At 45.5% G+C, this 25,647-nt stretch overlaps 1 protein-coding gene across 5 annotated transcripts; it reads left to right on the top strand.

The window, feature by feature from the left end:
* Positions 1 to 1,707: 1,707 nt before the first annotated feature.
* Positions 1,708 to 24,606, top strand: CACFD1 (calcium channel flower domain containing 1). 5 transcript variants are annotated; one of them, XM_068133641.2, is made up of 7 exons: positions 1,708 to 1,800; positions 1,930 to 2,104; positions 7,460 to 7,532; positions 7,979 to 8,104; positions 18,064 to 18,171; positions 21,191 to 23,494; positions 23,558 to 24,606. In XM_068133641.2, exons 2-6 carry the CDS (start codon positions 1,993 to 1,995, stop codon positions 21,294 to 21,296), a joined length of 525 nt encoding a protein of 174 aa, XP_067989742.1. In that variant the 5' UTR covers positions 1,708 to 1,800; positions 1,930 to 1,992; the 3' UTR covers positions 21,297 to 23,494; positions 23,558 to 24,606. The 5 variants fall into 5 exon arrangements, with proteins under 5 accessions (XP_067989742.1, XP_067989741.1, XP_078623085.1 ...); XM_068133640.2 differs by having other exon boundaries at positions 1,716 to 1,819; XM_078766959.1 differs by having other exon boundaries at positions 1,728 to 2,104; positions 21,191 to 23,337; positions 23,374 to 23,494.
* Positions 24,607 to 25,647: the final 1,041 nt, after the last annotated feature.

A 25,647-nucleotide genomic window follows, 5' to 3' on the forward strand; every position in this document is an offset into this window, starting at 1 on the left:
GGTTCTGCTCTCTCGTATTATATGGTTCTGCTCTAGTATTATATGGTTCTGCTCTCTCGTATTATATGGTTCTGCTCTCGTATTATATGGTTCTGCTCTCTAGTATTATATGGTTCTGCTCTCTCATATTATATGGTTCTGCTCTCTCGTATTATATGGTTCTGCTCTAGTATTATATGGTTCTGCTCTCTCGTATTATATGGTTCTGCTCTCTAGTATTCTATGGTTCTGCTCTGCCCGAGAAATGGAGATAAACATGATCAGGTGTACCGGAAACACTTGCAAATTTTGCCAAAGGCACCCATGACTCGACATGTCGGATATCTAATTTATAAAACTTGTGTGACTCGGCGTGCTCCGCGTGCCTCACCACACATCGTTTCAGAGGGATAGGCATCTTTGACCATTTCGGTGTCTTTGGGGTCTTTTGAGTCTTCATGGTGTTTTGGATCTTCGGGGACATTTGGGTCTTCAGGGTCTTTTGGATCCTCTGGGCCTTTAAGGGTATTTTGGGTTTTTGGGGTGTTTTGGGGCTTTGGGGTCTTTTGGGTCTTCGGTGTGTTCAGGGGCTTTTGGGTCTTAAGGGTCTTTTGTTTCCTCTGAGTCTTTAATTGTCTTTGGGGTATTTTGGTTCTTTGGGGGTATTTAAGGGTCTTTTGAGTCTAAAGGGTCTTCAAGGGTCTTTGGGGTCTTCAGAGTGTTTTGGGTCTTCAGGGCCTTCGGGGTCTTTTGGGTCTTCAGGGCCATTTGGGTCTTCAGGGTCTTTTTGAGCCTCAGGGCCTTCAAGGGTATTTTGGGTCTTTGGGGTGTTTTGGGTGTTTGGGTGTTTGGGGTCTTTGCGGTCTTCAGGGTCTTTTGGGTCTTTAAGGGTATTTGGGTCTTCAGGCGTCTTGGTGGTCTTAAGGGTCTTGGTGGTCTTAAGGGTCTTGGGGGAATTAAAGGGTCGTCAAAGTTGTGAGGGGTCTCAGCAGTCTAAACGTAATTAAGAGGGTTGTAGCGGTTGCCGCTGAACATACACAATCGCCTTACACCTGCCGAGGACGCAACCACGGAGCGATCGCTGTGCCGGGCTCGCCCAGACCGCCCGGAGACGCTCAGACTCGCCTTTCCCAGGCTCGCCGTTCCCGGGCATGTCCAGGCACACCCGGCCCGTCCGGCGACACCCAGGCTCGCCGTTCCCGGGCATGTCCAGGCACACCCGGCCCGTCCGGCGACACCCAGGTTCGCCGTTCCCGGGCATGTCCAGGCACGCCCAGGTCTCCCGGACACGCCCAGTCGCGCCTTTTAAGGGCAAACGCTCCGGCATGAGATATTCGAGTGCTTGTATATAATGCTGCCCGATAAACGGGCTTTTCAGTTTTAGCCGAGTTGATTTGATGCAATAAAGAAACTCGGACGAATTCCAGCTTTTTGGCGCGTCCATTCTTTCGATTCGAGTTGGAGCACAGCTCCTTCAGGGTGTTAATTTTATTTGAAGAAGAAGAAGACGTTTTCGTCCATATAAACATAACGACACAACCATATACGTTTGCTCTATTATAATAAGAAGATAAAAGGATCAAACAATATAAAGTTCCCATTGCTTGTTTGTTCCAGTCGAAGTGTATATGTCTATGTGGGTAAACGAGTGGCGTATATAGATCCTTGTGGCTGTGAAAACGCCGTTTAAACCACAAGAAGAAGAAGAAGAAGAACTTCCTGTATATGGTGTTTGCTTACGTGTTCATTGCAGTTACTTCCTTAACAACGGTCATTGTCATCACCATAAAGTGAAACTTTAAACTTAATTGTTTATTATATGTAGGTCGTAGTGGCTTTTGTGAGTGTTTATACTTGATGTATAAATACTAATTTTAATTCACGGCTGAGCTCACGAAGATACTTGGGAGATGTAAAGCCGAGTTTGTTTTTGTTCTTCCGCTGTTCAAGGAATCTTCAGCAAGCGATTCCCGGCGATCGTAAATGATCCGGACGTGAGCGGGTGAGGTCGCCATGGAGGGTGAGGTTGGAGGGACAGGTTCTGGAGAGGGATCGAGGAGGTCGGACGATATGACCTGGTGGTACCGGATTTTGGTCCGTGGGGTCGGTGTTTGCGGTGGAATCTGTGAGTACCAACCATGGACCAGTCACTCCAGAATGGTGATGAACTCTGAGACCATTAACAATGGCGGTTTATATGTCAAACTAGGTCTAGTTGATGCGGATTATCTTGGTTTAATATGAAATTTGAACTCTTATTACATTGGATGGCACCCGACGAAAGTCTTAAAGACTGATTAGGGACGGTGACCTGATTGGGGACGGTGACCCGATTGGGGACGGTGACCCGATTAGGGACGGAGACCCGATTGGGGACGGTGACCCGATTAGGGACGGAGACCCGATTGGGGACGGAGACCCGATTTGGGACGGTGACCCGATTGGGGACGGTGACCCGATTGGGGACGGTGACCCGATTTGGGACGGTGACCCGATTGGGGACGGTGACCCGATTTGGGACGGTGACCCGATTGGGGACGGTGACCCGATTTGGGACGGTGACCCGATTGGGGACGGTGACCCGATTTGGGACGGTGACCCGATTGGGGACGGTGACCCGATTTGGGACGGTGACCCGATTTGGGACGGTGACCCGATTGGGGACGGTGACCCGATTGGGGACGGTGACCCGATTGGGGACGGTGACCCGATTGGGGACGGAGACCCGATTGGGGACGGTGACCCAATTGGGGACGGTGACCAGATTGGGGACGGTGACCCGATTTGGGACGGTGACCCGATTGGGGACGGTGACCCGATTTGGGACGGTGACCCGATTGGGGACGGTGACCCGATTGGGGACGGTGACCCGATTGGGGACGGTGACCCGATTTGGGAGGGTGACCCGATTGGGGACGGTGACCCGATTGGGGACGGTGACCCGATTTGGGACGGTGACCCGATTTGGGACGGTGACATTCCTCCAGTTCAGTTCTGTTCTGCCTCGTCATGGATGACTATCACTTCATCCATTCTGTGTTCCTGCATCATGACATTAGTTCCATGTTCATTTTGATCTGTGGGTACGAAATCGTTTTCCTTATTCTTCCAACGATCATTGTCCCCCGTCGCACCGCGGAGCGAAAGGGGGACTATGGTTTTCCCCTCCGTCTGTGTGTGCGTCCGTCCCGTGCGTGCGTGCGTAAGCAAAGGACCGAATTCTAATTTGGTGTGTGGGTGCAACCCACGTCAAAATCCAAGATGGCTGCCACCATGTATGTCTGAACCTTGTGAGCGGAATATCTTGAAAAATAAGCGAACTACTAACTTCTAATCTGGTGTGTGGGTGTATCTACGCATAAGGGAGAACGCTATTGAAAATTGGGTCGCAACGTCAAAATCCAAGATGGCCGCCTTGCGTCTTCCACTTTGTCAACTCACATCACTCCACCGACGGTGGAACCTCGGCGTAACGCTTGTTCAGTTTTGTTTGGAATCGGTTTACACATCAGGAAATCTACTGGAAGACTGTTCCGTGTGCGATTATTGGTTGGTTGAAGCTCTGGGGCCACTTCCTTGTCCTGCACCTCATCTTGTACCGTTTCAGGTTGTGGGATTCTGAATAAGTTGAATAACTTGTTTGTTTCATAGTCATGGGGATGTAGCTTCGGTCCTCTGTGCAAGTCGCAGGAGGAGGCCATTTGGACGGACCATCATGCCTGTGCCACACCAACACCAAGTTAAAGGTCCACAGACTCAGATTTTTTTTGATCATTTTGATTTTAAGTAATAAAGAACTGAAGGTGGTTTTTAATTCTAATAATTTTTTTGAAGTCTTACAGTTCAAAAAGCAAAACCGGTGGGTACGTCCCCTAAATATTCCAGAAAAGCACGATGGCCATGACGTCATCTGCGTGACGTGATTAAGGGAAACTTTATCTCAGCACGCAATGGATAATGGCCACACAACTTGCTTCAGACTCGTCAAAGTGAATTTGACCAAGATTTTGACCAATACCTGATTGGGGCAAGAATCCTCAGATTAGGTTGGAGACAGAAGGGGATTTAGGCTGGAATTTGTAATTCGTTCAGGATGCCAGCGATAAATCACCTACTCCGCAAAAGACACAGCAGGATCTTTAATATCCATTAATGCTAGAAGACGAGACACCCGGCTTAATAAATATTTGTGAAAATCTAGTGAGGAATATGTGAAATAATGATCCAAGGGTTGGTGTACCTTGTGATGCCCGCCCTGCCTCCGAAGCACCAATCCGACAGTGTATCGTCGCGTCGAGAATCCTACCGGGATTTGATGGCTCAAAGCTCAATACACCATTACCTCTGCACCATTACCTCTGCACCATCCTATCTGACTTTACATGTGACAAGCACACAGAATATTTTTGTCTCGTGTTTGATAACAAATACGAATATCTAATAATTATGTCTTGCCTATGTAATCAATGGGTTGGAAGAATATGTCAGAAGTAGTGTAATCACCATATACACGTCCTCCAGAAAGTATTCACTCACACCACTTGACTTTTTTCACATTTTGTTGTGTTACAGTAAGAATATAAAATGGCTTTAATTGAGATTTTTTTTAGCACTAATCTACACATGTTATGTAATCTACACATGTTATCTAATCTACACATGTTATCAATCTACACACATGCTACACATATAATGTTAAAGTGGAATTTATTTTTTGAATTTTTACAAATTAATTAAAAATGAAAATCTGAAATGTCTTGAGTCAATAAATATTCAACCCCTTTGCTACGACACTCCAAATTGAGCTCAGGTGCATCCAATTTCCTTTGATCATCTTTGAGATGTCTCTACAACTTGATTGGAGTCCACCTGTGTCCAATCAACAAAGGGCCGCCACAATAACTACAACGATCCACTGTAAATTGTCTCATTTGCTCACAACGCCGCCCAGGGCTAACCAACACCCAGTGCATTTGCCGATCGGCATGCAAGCCCTGCCTCACGGCCTTCGACGTCATCCAAACATTCCAGAAGAGAGATTAGACTCCACCCCCTCGACATATCATAACGGGGAAGCCACGCCCCGGCCTTCGTGATCGAGTAGTGCTCGGTGATTGGACAGAGTGTGACGTGAGGGTGGAACATTCGAGAGAAGGCAAAAAGACTCGTCTCGCCATCTTTCTCTCTTGTTCTGGTTCTCGTCGCGAGTGGATGTTGTGGTTTCAGGTGCGCTGGTGAGGAGACGTGTAGGGGCTTTGGGACTTTTTGCAACGTGGAAGGACGAGGTGTTGGTTGACGGTGGTGCCCTGCAGAGAAGGAGGGGTCATGAGCGAAACAAAGAGGGATCCTGCCTGCTTGTCTCATGCTGGCTGCGGGTGCGATTCTGCGCCATTTTGTGCATTTCCCGCACGGTAGTTCGAGGCGACGACCTTACCAGCCATTTGGGGATGGAAAGCTGAGTTTGGCCAATTATAAAAGGGATTTTAATTTTACTTTCGTTTTCCCCTTGTTTGTATATGAGTCTGAGTGGCGGGTCCCTCATTTAGGAATTGTGGTTTACCCCACCTTTCATTGTTACTTGCATTTATTTTCACGAGCAACGGTACCCGCCCTATGGGCGGAGCTTCAATTGGGAGGCCGAAATGAAAAGGTAAAATATCATAAATTTAAGGTTTTTAAAATTTAAAAAAGATTTATATAAATATCCGTTAACCCTATCGGACCCGCTGTCGACTTTAGTCACCACGGCCATACTCAACCTTCTGACATGAATTTCACCATTCATATAACTGCATGACACAGCTGGAAGTGGCTGGTCCTCACGAGCAGCGCTCGCTTTAGTGGAACGGGTCCGATAGGGTTAAATCATATCACACGCAAATCATCAAAATCTAAACAGTATCTTTCAAATTTCAATAAAAGCCACATCACTGTTCATATCGGTAAATATTATTCCATCGTGTTTCAAATTGTGATATCAACAGTTGATATCACGATTTGAAACACGATGGGATAATATTTACGGATATGAACAGTGATGTGGTTTTTTAAAATCGAAATTCTAAAAATACTGTTTAGATTTTGATGATTTGCGTGTGATATTTAACGGATGTTTATATAAATCGCGCCTCCAAATTGAAGCCCCGCCCTTAGGGCGGGTACCGTTGCTCGTCATATATAATGGCGATACAACAATTTTTACCGCTTTGCTTTGAAGAACGGGAATGAAGGGGGAGGAGCGTGTTAATATGTCTGGTTGAAGGCGTTGGACTGTGAGGGGGTTTGAAGCCAGATTTTAATCTTGCAGCTGCCATATTGGTGCTCACCATCACTGCGATGAGAAGCGAAAGACGCCTCAGAGCTGTCACATTCACAATCGCTGTCGTATGTACTCCCGATACGTGTTTCCTTCATTGTAAAAACTACCAAATCAACAGTTAAAAGGATTTTGAGCCGATAGCTGTTACGGCCTTGGCAAGATCGATGAAGAGAGCAATTTGTTAGCGTATACACCATCCAAATAGCTACGTGGAATTCTCTTATGTAGAGATTAAACGTCGTTTGAACTTTGGCCGAGGTCATTATTTACTTTTAATGATGTTTATATACGAATCGAAAAGAAGATAATTGGTTTTGGGTCGTCCTTTCCACATATCTCGTGGGATTGTGAGTTGGAGAGATGGCAGTGATGGCGGGGAGGGGGTTGGAATTCTCTCAAGCAGGGATTCAACCCGTGTCCTTATAAAAAGGTCTTTGTCTGAGGTCACCGACTCCGATCGGTGCAGCTGTGCAGCGATCGGTGCAGCCGTTTGTGCAGCACCCAGGAAAACAACATCGTCATAATGAAAACATCATCACAATGAACGTTATGCGAATGCGAATGTTATGCGGGAGTCCAAACCTGAGAATACTGGAGACCAAAGTTGAAATTGGAAAAACAAAATAGCCCATTTTACTCCTGGAGATCCCAGGATTATCCACCCAAAATATCGTTGCAATCGGTTCAGCTGTTTTTGCTGTACCTTCGAACGGACAGACAGACAGACAAACAGATGGACAGACAGACAGACGGACGGACATTTGGTGAATTATAGTAAGATTAAATCATTATTTGTCGAATCTTACTTTTCTTGTATTGTGGATTTTGCTTACTTGTCGAATCTTACTTTTGTCTCTGTGTCTGTGGGGATCGGATAACCCCTGTGTGTGTTCCCGATCAGGTAAGACCTTGAACCTTCCCGCGCGTGTCACTACCGCCAAGTTAGGTATACGCCTCGGAGTTAAAGCTCGTTTTGGCCATTTGTCCTCTTGGGGTCTTAACCCCGGGGACACGACAATGTTATTATACTTGTGTTGTATTTATATTTGTGTTGCACGACATTTCATTTTCATCCATCCATCCGTTACCTGTAATAATTATATTGGTTCTTGTTTATCATCCAATTGTTTAAAGCATCTTCTTTACTTTATCTGTTCTCAGCAAGTGCAATTGCTGGCATGTGGAATTGCATCACCATCTACCCACTTCACGTCGTCTCCGGCATCTGGATGATGTACGTTAAAATGACATTAGCATCGTAATGATGATCACTTTGGAAACTTCTTGTGTGACTTCTTCTTCTTCTCTTCCCTTTATGGTAGTGAGGTTCGATGGGACCAATCTCCTGCCCTGCCTTGACCATGATCTTTCTCCACTCCCCTCTGCCCTTAGCCAGCTCTCTCCACCCTCCAACCACCTCCACCTTACTGATATCCATCTTCACACAATCGTCACATCTCAACCATGGTTTACCTCTTTTCCTCTTACCTTGTTCCCACAACCTATTTGCATTTTGGAAACATGGCATCCAAATGGCTGATAGTGTTACATGACAATCTCTACTTTTCCAATCACGGTATTTTCACATTACAATCTCGGCTGTTCAGGCTTGTGTTGATTAGTATATTGTTGTTGTACATTCTTCGGACCACCCACAACCAACAACCTTGCTGTCTGCAGCCTTGCGGCGTTTGTGCTGTTCCTTTGTGAAGCTCCTTTCTGTTGCCAGTTTTTGGAGTTTGCGAACAAGGTGTCCGCTCATGCAGACAAGTTCAAATACTGGCAGAAGGGTGCACTCTACTGTTTGTGAGTATGACACCACACGTTAAAATAGGTGTCAGAGAGCAGGGATATGCGAGATATTAAAATGCACAGTCGATTACTTAAAACCCATTTGCTGAGCAGAATGATGAGGCCCTGTCAGGACAACTTGGTGTGTGTGTGTGTGTGTGTGTGTGTGTGTGTGTGTGTGTGTGTGTGTGTGTGTGTGTGTGTGTGTGTGTGTGTGTGTGTGTGTGTGTGTATTGTTACGTTTATGGGGTGTAGGCAATGGATTACCTTAGTCCAGGTTGATGTGTATAGTATAGTGTGCTCCGAATGTCACGATGAAGAAGAAGAACCCCATGTACATAAGTAGGGAATCCGTCAGACCGGATGTCACGTAAGTGTATCTTTGTCCCCATGACACGGGGTGGGGTTATGCTAATTATTTAGGGATTAATGGTAAATCCCCGCTATGTAAATGGACTCTGTGATCTCCCTTTGTTCCTTATAACAATGCACTACACACACATAGCCAAGCCAAGCAATCGGCATGAATTATAACATTAAATAAAAACAACCAGAACAGGACATTGAACAATACCGCTGGTGCCGCCAGCCGCCACATCGCAACATCGAGCAGGCAGGTCCGTGAGGCCACGCCCTGAAGAGCAGTGATTGGTCCGGTACGATAGAGCGATGAGATGGGACTCGCTGATAGGAGCATGGCGCGATGCCCTTGGATGACGTATGAGCCCTGGGTACAAAAGACTTGGGTCCCGACATTTTCCCTCTCTCCGGGCTGGCCTCCATTACCAGCAGTTGTATATCCCTCTTGCTTCCTGGTGTTCATGGAAGGCGGACGCAGTCGCGCATTTTGTGTTTGTGGTCCCTGGCTTTCATCGGTTCGAGTGACCGCATTGTCCATTCATTGGCTCGTCGGTGCTGGATGTGCGTCATCTGGGTGCGCTGAGAGACGTCGGTGCTTTGTGAAGCGGACGAAGAGGACGAGCGAGGCTGGATGGAGTGAACGAACAGCGCGCTAAGGCCTGGTTCCTGCACACGAACTGCGCGCCAACCGCCAAGGCGTGTTTTCCCGCGCACGGACGCGGGGGCTGTGACGATTCCCGACGGGGTTCAAGAACCACTCAAAGCTGAATACCAAAACAAACACGCATTATTTTCCAGTTATTTTTCCCCTTGTGTTGTATACGAGTCCGTATGGAGGGCCCCTCGATTAGGAATTTTAGTTTACCGTGCATTCTTTAGTTAACGGCATTTCTTTCAATAAAGCTGGTATTTTTGCATTATAATTCCGTGTCGGTTTGAATTGATTACCAGGGTCGAGGACGTCCGTGGGATCTGTTCAGGTAAAAGCTTTGGTACCCTTTGTTGCCTCATCCCCCGCGCATATTCACACCGCCATTGGATTGAACACCTTGGAGTGTAAAGCTCGATCGACTATCCGTCCCCAGGGGTGTTCACCCCGGGAACACGACAACTGGTGTCAGGAGTGTGGGATTCGGACCCGGCGGACACTCGGTGTCCGTGGGTTGCGAGTCCACACCCGCTGGGTGCAAATTGCACTCAGCTTTCGGAATCCAAATTTTTTAACAGTTGTCTTTCTCTCGTCGAGGGGGAAGTAATTGTAGTACCAGGGTGTTCAAATTTTATAGTCCATTGGGGTGCAAAAGCGAAACATCACGCTTTCGGAAAATTTAAATTGAGTTTTTTTTTCTGAGGTTAAGAAAAAGGTAAAAATACGCGCGCGGGAGAACTGCCTTTCTTCAAATAAACTAATTTAAAGTGTGCGTGCACATAACTTATAAAATAAGAACGAAAAATTATCTCGGCAATATTCCCTCTGTTTTTATTTATTTATTTCACATACAGTCACGTGAAAAAGTAAGTACACCCCATGTAAAGTTTTGACTTTTTCAACATATTTCAACATACAGCTATTTGATCTTCATTTCAACAATATTGATAGATAAAGGTGATATTACATAACAAATATCATGAAACATTTACATTTTGTAGTCCATTGTATAATTTAAATAAACATAAATGCAAATTTCACATGTGGAAAAAGTAAGTACACCCCTACATTTATCACTACTTCAAATACCTAAAATTAGAATCAGGTGCACCAGCTCAGGTGCAAATGATTAGAACATCGTTAGAGAGGATCTTGGAGGAACCTGCCTTATTTAAACCTCAGACATTTCGTTTGGTTTGCTCTTTGTTGTTGAAGTGTGTGGCGTCACCATGCCTAGATCAAAAGAGCTCTCTGAGGCCTTCAGAAAGAAGGTTATAGATGCCTACGAATCTGGGAAGGGATTTAAAAAGATCTCCAAACAATTTGAAATCAATCATTCGACTGTCCGGAAGATCATCTACAAGTGGAGAAGATTCCAAACAACTGCCAACTTGTTCAGGCCAGGCCGCCCCAGCAAGTTCAGCCCGAGAGCAGACCGCAAGATGCTGAAGGAAGTCTCTAAGAACCCCAGAATGTCATCACGGGACCCACAGGTAGTTCTTGCCACTGTCGATGTCAAAGTGCACGTGTCTACCATTAGAAAGAGGCTGCACAAATTTGATCTACATGGGAGGTGTGCCAGGAGGAAACCTTTGCTGTCCAGAAATAACATCAGGGCAAGACTAAAGTTTGCCAATGAACACCGAGGCAAAGACCAGCACTTCTGGAACAATGTGCTCTGGACAGATGAGTCAAAGGTAGAGCTATTTGGCCACAGTACCAGAAGACATGTTTGGCGAAAACCAAAGACAGCATTTGACCACAAGAACCTGATACCAACTGGAAAGCATGGTGGTGGAAATATTATGGTTTGGGGCAGCTTTGCTGCATCAGGGCCTGGGCAGCTCACCATCATAGAATCCACTATGAATTCTTCATTGTACCAGAGGGTGCTTGAGGATAATGTGAGGCCATCTGTCGGAAAAGTGAAGCTCAACCGAAGGTGGACCTTGCAACATGACAATGACCCTAAACATACCAGTAAATCCACCAAGGAATGGCTGAAAAGAAAGAAATGGAGGGTTCTGGAATAGGCCAAGTCAAAGCCCGGATCTAAATCCCATCGAGATGTTGTGGGGGGATTTGAAACGAGCTGTGCATGCAAGAAACCCCTCAAACATCGCACAGCTGAAAGAATTCTGCATGGAGGAGTGGGCAAAAATTTCTCCCAGTCGATGTCAGAGACTGGTAGACAGTTATAAGAAACGCCTACTTGAGGTTGTTTCTGCCAAAGGGGGCAATACCACTTATTAGAGCCAAGGGTGTACTTGCTTTTTCCACATGCGAAATTTGCATTTATGTTTATTTAAATTATACAATGGACTACAAAATGTAAATGTTTCATGATATTTGTTATATTATATCACCTTTATCTGTCAATATTGTTGAAATGAAGATCAAATAGTTATGTTGAAATATGTTGAAAAAGTCAAAACTTTACATGGGGTGTACTTACTTTTTCATGTGACTGTATGTGAATTACATGTCGATGCACACGTGAAATGGAGTTTGTTTATTAATCTTGAACTTGCACACTCTTCAGCCTTGAAAACTCGTGCGAAAACCAAAAAGTTTTTTTATTATTAAACATTTCACGATTTTATTTCCCATACACTATGAAAACGCATCTTGTTTGGGCGGTGTATAATAGACCGCTGCCGTGATCGCTCCGAACGAAACAGGCATTACTTTGTTTCCTTTGCATGAGTTGTAATTAAAATATTAAAGTAACTTGTTTCTGTTTAAAGTAACTTGTTTTTTTCTGTTTCTTGTTTTTTCAAAAAGTAACTTGTTTTGATAGAAGACGCGTTGATTCAGTCTTAAAATGGACACCGGAGGCCTATGGAGCCTCAAGCTATGCGGAGCAAACAAAATGGTGGAGATTTGTTTTTTAAGCCCCTCTCAGAATGGGTGGAACCACTTCCTCAATGGGATGGGCCACACCCACGAACGGACAGACAGACAGACAGACAGATAGACTCACCGAAGCAGAATTTAATGGAGATGGAGCTCCTTTTGTGTCCTTCGATGGGTTTCTTCTATCAAAGAATAATAAATGTTACTGTTAGAAGCGCTGCATTAGGTTCCAATGGCTACTTCTTCTTCTTCAATCACAGAAAGAGGGCCTTTTAAAACGGGTACGCTTATGATTAAACGGACATGAATATTTGTTATTACGGACCTTTCCGGACTTGATGGATTAAACGGACCTTTCCAATCAAATGAATCCATTATTAGCTTTCCACTGGTGGTTCGTGTGCAGCCACTCGGCTGCTGGTTGCATCATTTTTCTGTGGGCGTGGCTGGTTGCATCATCTTGTCGACCTCGGAAGGATGAAAGGCTGGCGGATCAACCCCACCTGACGTTAATTCAACGGGATTCGAACTTAGGATCCCAAGCCCGCCGCCCCAACCATTAGGCCAACACCAGGTATAGCTTTCCAATGAAGTAAATTTATTATTGGCTTTCCAACGATACCATTTGTATTATTCTACGACAGCGGGAATCCTTTAGGATAAAGCGTGATGGATGGACGGACGCTTTAGTGATGCAATTTTATGCACAGGCAGAAAATCATTTGATTTGTGTTCTAACTCACGTTGTTTATTTATTTGTGTTCTTACTCAGCAACTCACGTTGTTTATTTATTTGTGTTCTTACTCAGCAACTCACGTTGTTTATTTATTTGTGTTCTGTCTCAGCAACTCACGTTGTTTATTTATTTGTGTTCTTACTCAGCAACTCACGTTGTTTATTCATTTGTGTTCTGTCTCAGCAACTCACGTTGTTTATTTATTTGTGTTCTGTCTCAGCAACTCACGTTGTTTTTTTATTTGTGTTCTTACTCAGCAACTCACGTTGTTTATTTATTTGTGTTCTGTCTCAGCAACTCACGTTGTTTATTCATTTGTGTTCTTACTCAGCAACTCACGTTGTTTATTTATTTGTGTTCTGTCTCAGCAACTCACGTTGTTTATTCATTTGTGTTCTTACTCAGCAACTCACGTTGTTTATTTATTTGTGTTCTTACTCAGCAACTCACGTTGTTTATTTATTTGTGTTCTTACTCAGCAACTCACGTTGTTTATTTATTTGTGTTCTGTCTCAGCAACTCACGTTGTTTATTTATTTGTGTTCTGTCTCAGCAACTCACGTTGTTTATTCATTTGTGTTCGTTCTCAGCAACTCACGTTGTTTATTCATTTGTGTTCTTACTCAGCAACTCACGTTGTTTATTTATTTGTGTTCTGTCTCAGCAACTCACGTTGTTTATTCATTTGTGTTCTGTCTCAGCAACTCACGTTGTTTATTCATTTGTGTTCTTTCTCAGCAACTCACGTTGTTTATTCATTTGTGTTCTTACTCAGCAACTCACGTTGTTTATTCATTTGTGTTCTGTCTCAGCAACTCACGTTGTTTATTCATTTGTGTTCTTTCTCAGCAACTCACGTTGTTTATTCATTTGTGTTCTTTCTCAGCAACTCACGTTGTTTATTCATTTGTGTTCTTTCTCAGCAACTCACGTTTATTCATTTGTGTTCTTTCTCAACAACTCACGTTTATTCATTTGTGTTCTTTCTCAGCAACTCACGTTGTTTATTCATTTGTGTTCTTTCTCAGCAACTCACGTTGTTTATTCATTTGTGTTCTTTCTCAGCAACTCACGTTGTTTATTTCTTTGTGTTCTTTCTCAGCAACTCACGTTGTTTATTCATTTGTGTTCTGTCTCAGCAACTCACGTTGTTTATTCATTTGTGTTCTTTCTCAGCAACTCACGTTGTTTATTCATTTGTGTTCTTTCTCAGCAACTCACGTTGTTTATTCATTTGTGTTCTTTCTCAGCAACTCACGTTGTTTATTCATTTGTGTTCTTTCTCAGCAACTCAAGGTGTTTATTCATTTGTGTTCTTTCTCAGCAACTCACGTTGTTTATTCATTTGTGTTCTTTCTCAGCAACTCACGTTGTTTATTCATTTGTGTTCTTTCTCAGCAACTCAAGTTGTTTATTCATTTGTGTTCTTTCCCAGCAACTCATGTTGTTTATTCATTTGTGTTCTTTCTCAGCAACTCACGTTGTTTATTTATTTGTGTGCTTTCTCAGCAACTCAAGTTGTTTATTTATTTGTGTTCTTTCTCAGCAACTCACGTTGTTTATTCATTTGTGTTCTTTCCCAGCAACTCATGTTGTTTATTCATTTGTGTTCTTTCTCAGCAACTCACGTTGTTTATTTATTTGTGTGCTTTCTCAGCAACTCAAGTTGTTTATTCATTTGTGTTCTTTCTCAGCAACTCAAGGTGTGTATGTATTTGTGTTGTAAGAAGTCAAATCCACAACATTGTCCCAATGATAGGTTTAATACAAATTCGATCTCTGGCAACCCCTGTAAAAATACGATCATGCAATATATCAGGATTATATAATCAAGGAGAAGTCCAGCAATTGACAATCAGTGCAAGCAAGCCTGGATCATCTAAATATACGCACCATTCGAGTCTACGCTGTCACAGATTATAAGTCACAGGAATGATCCGGAGTGATGGTCGTCCGAGTTCTTATAGACGCCTCTCAGTGGTTGGAGAGAGCATAACATCTGGGTTCAACTTAGGTACAATTTCATTACATTCTCCCCGCCGTTAAAACTACACTTCCGCTAAGGCAGGAATCAAGCACGCAGCAGCATAATAGTAGGGGCAGCAATTGTCCATCCATGTCAGTCGGTCCATCCGTAGCGATCGGGGCGACGAATCTCCCTTCCGGCACGGGTCCGGAAACTACCGGGTACTACATCCCCAAGACCAGAGTCCCCTGTGTCGGAGTAGCCGCCTAAGTCAGGTGACGGGGGTGGCACCACCGAGCCTACAGGTTGGGGTCCGTTTAGCGGTGAGATGGCCGGCAGATACTCCACAGGTGGAGCAACGGGAGAGTCCATGGACTCGTAAATTGGTTCGTCAATTTCCCCGCAAGGGGCCAGGTGGCTTACGGAGACAGTTGACTCACGTCCATCAGACATCAACACACGAGCATGCTCGGGATTAGCCTGGAGTACCTGCACCTTATCCACTAGTGGATCATACTTACTCATGCGAACAGCACGTTTGAGGAAAGCCGGTCCCGGCTCCTCAAGCCAACTAGGTAAGGATCGGGTACTACCCGAACTCCTCGGGTGATGAAACATCCGTTCGTGGGGAGTTTGATTGGTAGCCGTACACAGTAAAGTCCTGATCGAGTTCAGTGCCGCAGGTAGTGACCAAGCCCATTTGTCTAGGCCTCGGCCGAGGGACTTAAGGCTCAGTGTAACGGCTCTCCATATAATACCATTGAAGCGTTCGACCTGTCCATTCGCCTGTGGCCTATACGGAGTGGTATAGCTAGAAGCGACATTATGCTGGAGTAAGAAGTTCCTCACTTCCTGGGACAGGAATACCGCACCCCGATCGGTATGCACGTAAGCCGGATTCCCAAACATAGAAAACAAGTTCTGCAGGCACCGGATAACCGTGGCGGCTGTCATATCTACGCACGGGAAAGCAAAAGGGAATCTCGAGAACTCATCAACGATTGTGAGCAGGTAACGAGAGTTACTCTAAGCCGGTGACGCCGGCATTGGCCCTTTGAAATCCATCGCCAATCTCTCCCACGGCCTAGTAGCTCGGACCAGCGTCCCCATAGGAGGGTTGTAGAAGCGCGGTTTGAGTTCAGCACATATAGAACAAGTGTGACAGATCTGACGAATATCCTTAACCGAGTAGGGCAAGTTACGACTACGCACAAAATGAGCGAAACGCGTCACCCCGGGATGGCACAAGATGTCGTGCAAAGCGCGCAGGTCCTCAAAAGATATGAGACTCGCACACGTCGGCGGCCGCGACAAGGCGTCGGCAACCAGGTTATCCCTACCAGGGCGATATTTGATTGTGTAGCAGAAATCGGCGAGTTCGATCTGCCAGCGAGTGATTTTCTCATTCTTAATGCGTTGAGCATGCTGGGTGTCGTACATAAACACAACGCTCTGTTGGTCCGTGATAATTTGGAAGTATCGTCCGAGCAAATAGGGACGCCAACGCCGAATCGACTCGATGATGGCATACACCTCCTTTTCGACAGACGAATGTTTCCGCTCAGCGGAGGAGAGAGTTCGCGAAAAGAAGGCCACAGGGCGCCCCCCTTGGGAGAGAGTTGCAGCTATCGCATGATCCGACGCATCACTTTCCAAAACAAAAGATTTATTTTCGTCAATCGTCGCCACAGCGGCGCCAGCGATGTCGGACTTAAGGCTATGGAAAGCGGCCTTGGCGGCAAGGCTCATGGGGAACGCCTCGCAGTCCAAAAGTGGGCGGAGCTTCACGGAGAAATTTTGTACCCACTTAGAATAATGAGCGAACAGCCCGAGAGCACGCTTCAACGAAGCACGATCGCAGGGCGGTGCCATGTCGAGCAAGGGTCGCAGACACTCCTTATCTGGAGCAACCGAGCAGTGGGTCACAGTGTACCCCAGAAGATCTATTGTGCGAGCAGAGTAACGACATTTAGCCTCATTCATAGTTAAGCGATACCTCTGTGCGACCTCGAGGAAGTGCTTCAGATTAGCATCATGATGTTCCTGGTCATACCCGCAAACCGTGAGATTATCCAGATAGACAAAGACATCGGTCAAGTTCTCCTTAGCGATAAGGTCGTCTGTAGCCCTCTGAAAACAAGAGACCCCGTTCGTGACCCCAAAAGGTAGCCGGGTGAACTGGTATAACCTCTGACCCGATTCAAATGCTGTATAGATGCGATCTGCCTCGGAGATGGGGATTTGATGATACGCACTATGCAGATCGAGAGTGCTATAGACCGAATACTGTGCCACCTGTCGAACCAGGGAGTCCATTCCCGGGAGTGGGTAGGCGTCCAGCTGTGTAAACCGATTAATCGTCTGCGAATAGTCGATTACCATGCATTTGCGATGCGATTCGCTTCGTACCACCAGAACTTGGGCCCGCCATAGCGACCGACTAGGTTCTATGATACCTTATTTTAGTAGCTGGGCCGTTTCTTCCGCAATGAATTGCGCGTCAGCTCGTGAGTAGCGTCGCGATTTAACCGCGACAGGTGTACAGTTCGTGGTCATATTGGGGAACAGCGAAAGTGGCTCAATTTCCATCCCTGCAAGAGCACACACAGCAAGAGTATCAGTACCACCAAATTCCATTTCCAAACGTCCATGTCGCTTGAGAAAATCATGTCCTAGCAAAACTTCTGCACATAATGCTGGTAAGACCATTAGATGCACATCCGGAAACATTCAACCCTTAATGACAAGCTTCAGTCGACATCCCCCTTTTGTGCTAAGCCATAGCCCCTGAGAGGCCATAAAGATTCGGCGTCTTGTCCCTAGAATCGGCCATCCATGTTTCTGCACAAGTCGAAAATCAACATAACTATGCGTGGATCCCGTATCGATCAAAGCATTAGCAAAAATTCCCTCGATCATGAGCGGGATTATAGGACGAGCCAGGCCAGGTGGCCCTGTAGTTATCGAGTCGTCAAGGCGAGGCGCTCGTGCCTCGCGTGTGGATCCAATGCCAGCTAAAGTCTTTCGTGCCGTTGAAGTAGCTTGTAGATCATACGTGCAGCCTCCGGATGGCGCTCGTGCCACGCGCGGAGTTTCAAAGCCAACATTAGCCGATCGGGTGGCCGATCCCGGAAGTTGGCAGGGTGTCGGAAGAATGCCGGCCAAGGACGGTCGCGCCGCGTACTGAAGTGTTTGCGCCACTTGTTTAGTCGGCGCGGGGAGTCTCACCAAGGTCGAGCTCTCACCTCGGGGCCCACGGAAAGGGGCTATCCCCATCAAAGTCAGGTGAGGCGCGCCGTTCGGACCATTCATTTGTGTTCTTTCTCAGCAACTCAAGTTGTTTATTCGAACTGAAGCGGCAAACTGAGCAATTCACATTGCGAGCTGTCGGTGTGTGGGTGTGCAGGTTGGCGATAGTTCCAGTCATCATCAACGCTGGCCTCACCTCGGTGCTGGGCAACGTCATCACATTTGCCACCGGTGTATTGTATGGACTCGCCGCACTTGGCAAGAAGTACGTGAAATTAACACAATAAGGTTTAACACAAGTGGATACTGATTGGTAAATGTGAAATTGCTGTCAGCTGTTGTGCTTTAACTCGTCTTGATTTTTCTTTTCTTTACGTTGATCTCTAATATGAACGTGACTTGGTTTCATTCCTTCCTCTCAGCGCTTGTTACACACCTTGTTTTCCTTCTCTATTAAAGATTTAATGCTCTTCCTCTCAGCATTTGTTCAGTGAGGTGGCTCTCAACGGGATCTCCTCTCCTTGGTCTCCCTCGACTGATTTTGCAACTGGACCGGACATCATCAGCACACACGTTCTAAAAAGCTGCTCTGCTGCTCTTTCCCATCCTCTCTCTGCCCTTTTGACCCTATCATTTGCCCAAGGTCATCTTGCATCTGCTCGGAAATCCGCCAACATCACTGCACTACATAAAAAGGAGCAAAAACTGATCCCCTCAACTATAAACCAATCGGCTTGCTTCCAAATCATCAGCAAGGTCAGGGAATCCATCATCACAGTTGATATGAAATTCTTCCTTTTCTCCAAACAACCTCATCTGAGATCATCAATTTGGTTTCAAACCAGGTGACTCCACCTTGAACGTGCTGCTTCGTCTCGCCCAACAATAGATGAGAGGCCCTGAATGTCAGACATGAGATCGGGGCCGTCTCTCCGGACACATCTCATGCTTTTGATAGTTTGGCATCCCGGCTTACTCTCCAAACTCTCTGCCTATGGAATCCAAGGCCAACTCCACACATCGGTTACTGACTTCATATGCTCTCGTAGCCAACGTGCGGCTCTCAACAGGATCTCCTCTCCCTGTCAAGGCTGGAGGGCAGTATTTTGAGGCCAGTCCTATTAATCATCTTCATTAACGATCTTTATGACTCTATAAAGTTATTTTATCTCTTTACTGATGACCCCATCCTCTGCCGTAACATCCCTCATCCTTCAGATAGACAGTGCAGCCTCTTCCCTCTCTACAGACGTTGATGGAATCACCAGCTGGTCAAACACTCGGAATACATCTTTCAATTCTGAAAAATCTCACGCTCTCTCTCTGTTTCTCTGAAAGGACCATGTGTGAACCCTCCCATCTATTTCCTTAACAACCCTCTTGAAGAAGCTGAGTCACTCAAACGTTTGGGCCTCAGTATCAGTTATGATCTGTCTTCGGCAAACTACATACCTAAGTTGGCCTCCAAAGCCGGTCGCCGACTGGGCATCCTCCATCATGCAAAGGCTTTCCTCGGCACATCTGAATTTTTATTTACCTGCAAGGTCTTCATCCGCAGTTTGATAGAGTACTGCTCTCCCTTCTTGGCTGGTGCCCCTGCCTTAAAAAAAATCCTTGGAATCCCCTGTGATGATGCTGAGTCTCTGGGCCTATGACTTTCACATCACACACAGGTCGTGGTCTCTACATTCTACCATCTCCTTTCTGGTCGTTCCCTCTCTAGTACAATGTTTTTTTGTTTTTAGTAATTAGGCATGATCTGTCATCTGCGTGTTCGTTTTCCCTTTTTTTTAGTCATTCAGTAATTTGAGTCGTTCAATTGGCTTCATGATCAGGGACATGGTGTCCGTGTAGTGGATGTGGTTACTGTGTGCCCCCCCCCCTCCATTGAGGGCTCACTTTACCATTCCAAATGCACATGTCGAGCCATCTCAAACCACAGTCACATGACAATGTGTGTTTGTGTGGTAAGTTATGTAACACCGTGTGATATACGAGGGTTTTTCGGCAATTCCTGTGTTTAGAGCACAAGTGTAACTAGAACGACACTCAGTAGAGAGCACACCTCCGCCAGGTGAACAGTTTAGGTTTTGTATCCCAGAGTAGACCAGAAAATCACAATACAGACTCGCATTTAATCAAAATCATCCGTCCACAACATTTTGAGATATCCTGCTTTGAATTGTTTTTGGCCCGATCTCCCAATGGTGAGGAATCACTGAAAAAATCCTAGTAGCCAGATCCGGATCCGAAACCTTCACCAAAATTGAAGCAATCCTTCCTTGTCACACACCCAACTCGTCCACCAAGTTTCGTCCAAATCCGTCCATTACTTTTTGCGATATCCTGCTATACAGTATGTTAGTTTAGCCCGATCTCCCAATGGTGAAGAATCACTTAAAAAATTAAATAATTATCATATCCGAATCCTTATTCAGATATTCACCAAAATCGAATCAATCCTTCCTTGTGACACACACAACCTGTCCACCAAGTTTCGTCCAAATCCGTCCATAACTTTTTGAGATATCCTGCTATATGTTGGTTTTAGCCCGATCTCCCAATGGTGAAGAATCACTTAAAAAATTAAATAATTATCATATCCGAATCCTTATTCAGATCATCACCAAAATCGAAGCAATCCTTCCTTGTGACACACACAACCTGTCCACCAAGTTTCGTCCAAATCCGTCAATAACTTTTTGAGATATCCCGCAATGTATCGTTTTTGGCCCGATCTCCCAATGGTGAAGAATCACTTAAAAACTTCTAGTAGCCGGATCCGAATCCGGATCTTCACCAAAATATAATCATTTCGTCCTTGTCACACACGCTACATCTCTGCAAAATTTAGTCCGAATCCGTCCACAACTTCTTGAAATACCTTGTTCACAAACAAACGGACAAACAGACAGGGGTGAAAACATAAGCTGCATCCACCTTTGGTGGCGCAGGTAAAAATGCGAGGATAGCTCATCCGTTGAATATCGTGAACGGACTATGCGGAGTGACTTTGGTCATTTGTTTTGTAACATTCGGCTCCCGACTTGCAAATCACTCAAAACCCATAACATTTTAATCCTCATAACATGTTTTATATATATATATAAATGTACATTTTTGCTCATCTCGTATTTTCTTTGTTCCCCACTTTGTTTATGAAGCATTTTCTCCCTATTTCTGGTTCGTCGGTGTCTGTTCTCTCGTTTTTGCGCATGCGCACTAAACGATCTCGTAGGATTTGAGTTGTCGCTGATGGAACGTTGTGGTTGTCATTTGTGCAGGGGCGACGGCACAAGTTATGCCAAGCTTCATCACCGACAGGACATACCAATGGCGGACACAAACGATGCTCCTGTCCCTTACCTGGAAGACGAACACGGATTGTGAGGCCTGCGAATGGACGAGGCAACTGTAATTACGGTTTCGTAGTTCGTGGGAGTCTTTGAAACCGATTGTTGCATTTGAAGTTGTGATCGATGAACACCATCTTACCATCATGAACATCATCCGGGCTCAAACAAAATCCTTTTGGAAGCGAAATATATAATTACATTTAAAATGGAAGTGAGCACAGAGTTTGCGTTGATGAAATGATTTGTTGGGAAACGAGAGGGAAAACTCCAATGGAACGGTCTTCTCTGTGAAGGTCGATGTCGACTTGCGGCGGTGGTTCAGGTTCAACAGGTACAACCATCAATTTTAGCAACTGGAAGCTGATTAATTGCTGCAGTGAGCAATGTGCAGCCGCCATTTTGGGTGTTAGCCCTTCATCAGTACTTTTTACACTCGTTGGAGGGAGAAAAGAGAGTTTGCTGAAAGGTCTTTGTTCGGCGATGGGAAGGTGAGAAAGGGTCGACTGGGTGTACGTTGACGTGGTGGTGCGCGGTCATGCTTCCACCATTTTTAGTTGCGGGTAGGCCCCACTCGTGTGGAAGAATGTTGGTGTTTTCCCGTGATGTGCGGCATGGTAATTGTTACATTTGAAACATAACCTGTGCGTGTGTTGGGGGTTGTTTACCTTGTTGTGCAGCGTTACTTGGTGTAGTGTCCTGACAGGACGGTACTGGGTCTGATTCCCGACCCGACTCTAAGCTGGCAGGTGTTCGCTGGCAAGGTGTTGCATCACAAAGTATGCCATCCCCCGGATGGATGTAACTCTGGGTGTCGCGTCTCATGGAGCATGTGGGTGGATATTTAAAATCCCAAGGTATCTTTCCATGAAGAGCGGGTTACGTGTCGCCGGACCCTGGCCAAATTACAAATTCCGATCCTAACCCACAGGTGGCGCATCAGCAATGTAGTCGAGCTCTCCTCCCAAATATGATTCTACCTGTGGGCAGAACTACTGATTCATTGTCAACCCAATCTGCACAGCGTACAATTTGAATCAACTTTGTGTAGCAAGTGATGCTTTAAAAAAGATTTTACAATTTTTGCATGAAAGGTGTGGGAATGTGAAATCGGGGCAGTGTGGGTAGTCTGGTGTAGTTAAATAGGGGCAGTGTGGGTAGTCTGGTGTAGTTAAATAGGGGCAGTGTGGGTAGTCTGGTGTAGTTAAATAGGGCAGTGTGGGTAGTCTGGTGTAGTTAAATAGGGGCAGTGTGGGTAGTCTGGTGTAGTTAAATAGGGGCAGTGTGGGTAGTCTGGTGTAGTTAAATAGGGGCAGTGTGGGTAGTCTGGTGTAGTTAAATAGGGGCAGTGTGGGTAGTCTGGTGTAGTTAAATAGGGCAGTGTGGGTAGTCTGGTGTAGTTAAATAGGGGCAGTGTGGGTAGTCTGGTGTAGTTAAATAGGGGCAGTGTGGGTAGTCTGGTGTAGTTAAATAGGGGCAGTGTGGGTAGTCTGGTGTAGTTAAATAGGGGCAGTGTGGGTAGTCTGGTGTAGTTAAATAGGGGCAGTGTGGGTAGTCTGGTGTAGTTAAATAGGGGCAGTGTGGGTAGTCTGGTGTAGTTAAATAGGGGCAGTGTGGGTAGTCTGGTGTAGTTAAATAGGGGCAGTGTGGGTAGTCTGGTGTAGTTAAGTAGGGGCAGTGTGGGTAGTCTGGTGTATTCACGTTAGCAGTCGGTACTATAATGATGGCCGGAGCACAACCAATTCAAACAATGCGTCTACTTCCAAAAATATATTGCTACTGTGAAAACCCATCAGGTAACCTGGTTGACTTTGTGTGCAGCCAGGTAAAAGTCAGCCTGGGTGACTTTATGTGCAGCAGGTAAAAGTTTGCCTGGGTGACTATGTGCAGCCAGGTAAGGGTCAGCCTGGGTGACTATGTGCAGCCAGGTAAAAGTCAGCCTGGGTGACTTTATGTGCAGCCAGGTAAAGATCAGCCTGGGTGACTTTGTGTGCAGCCAGGTAAGAGTAAGCTGGGGTGACTTTATGTGTCAGCCTGGGTGACTAAGGGTCAGCCTGGGTGACTTTATGTGCAGCCAGGTAAAGATCAGCCTGGGTGACTTTATGTGCAGCCAGGTAAAGATCAGCCTGGGTGACTTTGTGTGCAGCCAGGTAAGAGTAAGCTGGGGTGACTTTACGTGTCAGCCTGGGTGACTGGGTGACTAAGGGTCAGCCTGGGTGACTTTACGTGCAGCAGGTAAAAGTCAGCCTGGGTGACTGGGTGACTAAGGGTCAGCCTGGGTGACTTTATGTGCAGCAGGTAAAAGTCAGCCTGGGTGACTTCGTGTGGCCAGGTAAAGGTGAAATTGTATAACTGCTTCATCTCGCTTGTTTACCACATTCATTGTTTCTTCAAGAAAGGATTGACTTTGCAGGTGCACGCAGGCTGATATTAATGATTGCAGGTGTCACTGTAATGAAGGCACGACCAGGTTGTACAAAGATTGTGTTTAACACGGGAGGTTGGTTTATTGTGTGCAATGTTTGAACTGTTTACTGAAGTCGTGTTTGAATTATCATTGGATGTTGGGATTTTGAATGATTCCTTCAAACCAAACAAGATTGTTCAGGGATTTCATCCACCTTTGCCTTTGTGATGAGAGCCAGTGCTCACACAGAGGTACGACTATGAAACACTACATGAGAATGCGGCCATTGTGGTCTTGCTCGAAAGCAACCGTGGGCCTGAACTACAATATGGAATCATCTTCTTCACCTCATCTTCTCACCTTTACCTTGATGTCGTCGTTTTATTTACGCATCCATCCCTCGTTATACGGCGACTCGATATCCAGACTTTCGTTATGACGTGACGTATAAACTAGGGAACCAATTCGTTATAAGGTACATTAAGTTCGCTTTCAGGAATTTGAATATCTCGGTTAAACGTTTTTGGGGGTTAAAGCATAAGGTGAGGTAGACCACCCTATTGCCCCACCTTCTCGTTCCCAGTAACCCCCAGTTCCCCCCGTCTCGCTGCACCACCACCTCACGGCCATCGGCACCGTTTTGCCTCATACCTTGTGTTTCTGTTACCTATTTTGAGCATTATTATTATTATATAATATCAGATTTATATTAAATATCTCCTTCGAAAAAAGTTTGTCTGCATTCTTGTGTTTTTATGACGAGTTGGTGCGGAATCTTCTTTTTCTGTCGGAACTCATCCCCAATGATATAACGGAAGTCGATGGCAAAATCGGGTTTGATTATACAGAATTTCACTTTACGAACAATTTATCAAGAATTCCATAAATGGAGGGATTGGTGAAATGATTTTCTGCTGGAATATAAAAATGTTTCTCATTATCGTTTGTGTGTCTGAATTACTTCCAAACTCCAATTTTGTAAATTGTCTGAATCGCATCAACTTGGTCAACCACGTACTCAAAACCTCAGCATGATCTGATCAAAGGCTAGAAAAAGGTTGTCTTGTCTTGGAGGACATGGAGGATGACCCAACATGCCCAAGATCCTCACTAATTAACCCAAGATCCTCACTAGTTACATTTGTATAAAAACAAAGAATCAACGCTGATGTAAACTATGATCAAATTTGTCGGTGTTCTCGGTGTACACACAAACCCTTCAAACAAATCTGCATGTTGAATTGAGGACAAAAAAACAGGAGACGTCGACATGAGCTCATGATGTACATGCTGCGATCAGCACCAGACTACTGGGTGCAGCGCTTCGATCTGGGGCAAGAGCAAACCAAGTGCACCGATGCTGTCGCATGACATTTCCCTTTGCACCGATGCTGTCGCATGACATTTCATTTTGCACCGATGCTGTCACATGACATTTCATTTTGCACCGATGCTGTCACATGACATTTCCTTTTGCACCGATGCTGTCACATGACATTTCATTTTGCACCGATGCTGTCACATGACATTTCCTTTTGCACCGATGCTGCCGCATGACATTTCATTTTGCACCGATGCTGTCACATGACATTTCTTTTTGCACCGATGCTGTCACATGACATTTCATTTTGCACCGATGCTGTCACATGACGTTTCCTTTTGCACCGATGCTGCCGCATGACATTTCATTTTGCACCGATGCTGTCACATGACATTTCATTTTGCACCGATGCTGTCACATGACATTTCCTTTTGCACCGATGCTGCCGCATGACATTTCATTTTGCACCGATGCTGTCACATGACATTTCATTTTGCACCGATGCTGTCACATGACATTTCATTTTGCACCGATGCTGTCACATGGCATTTCCTTTTGCACCGATGCCGTCACATGACATTTCTTTTTGCACCGATGCCGTCACATGACATTTCTTTTTGCACCGATGCCGTCACATGACATTTCCCTTTGCACCGATGC

The sequence above is a fragment of the Myxine glutinosa genome, chromosome 13, assembly GCF_964187855.1.
Source record: "Myxine glutinosa chromosome 13, kmMyxGlut1.1, whole genome shotgun sequence".
Taxonomy (NCBI): domain Eukaryota; kingdom Metazoa; phylum Chordata; class Myxini; order Myxiniformes; family Myxinidae; genus Myxine; species Myxine glutinosa.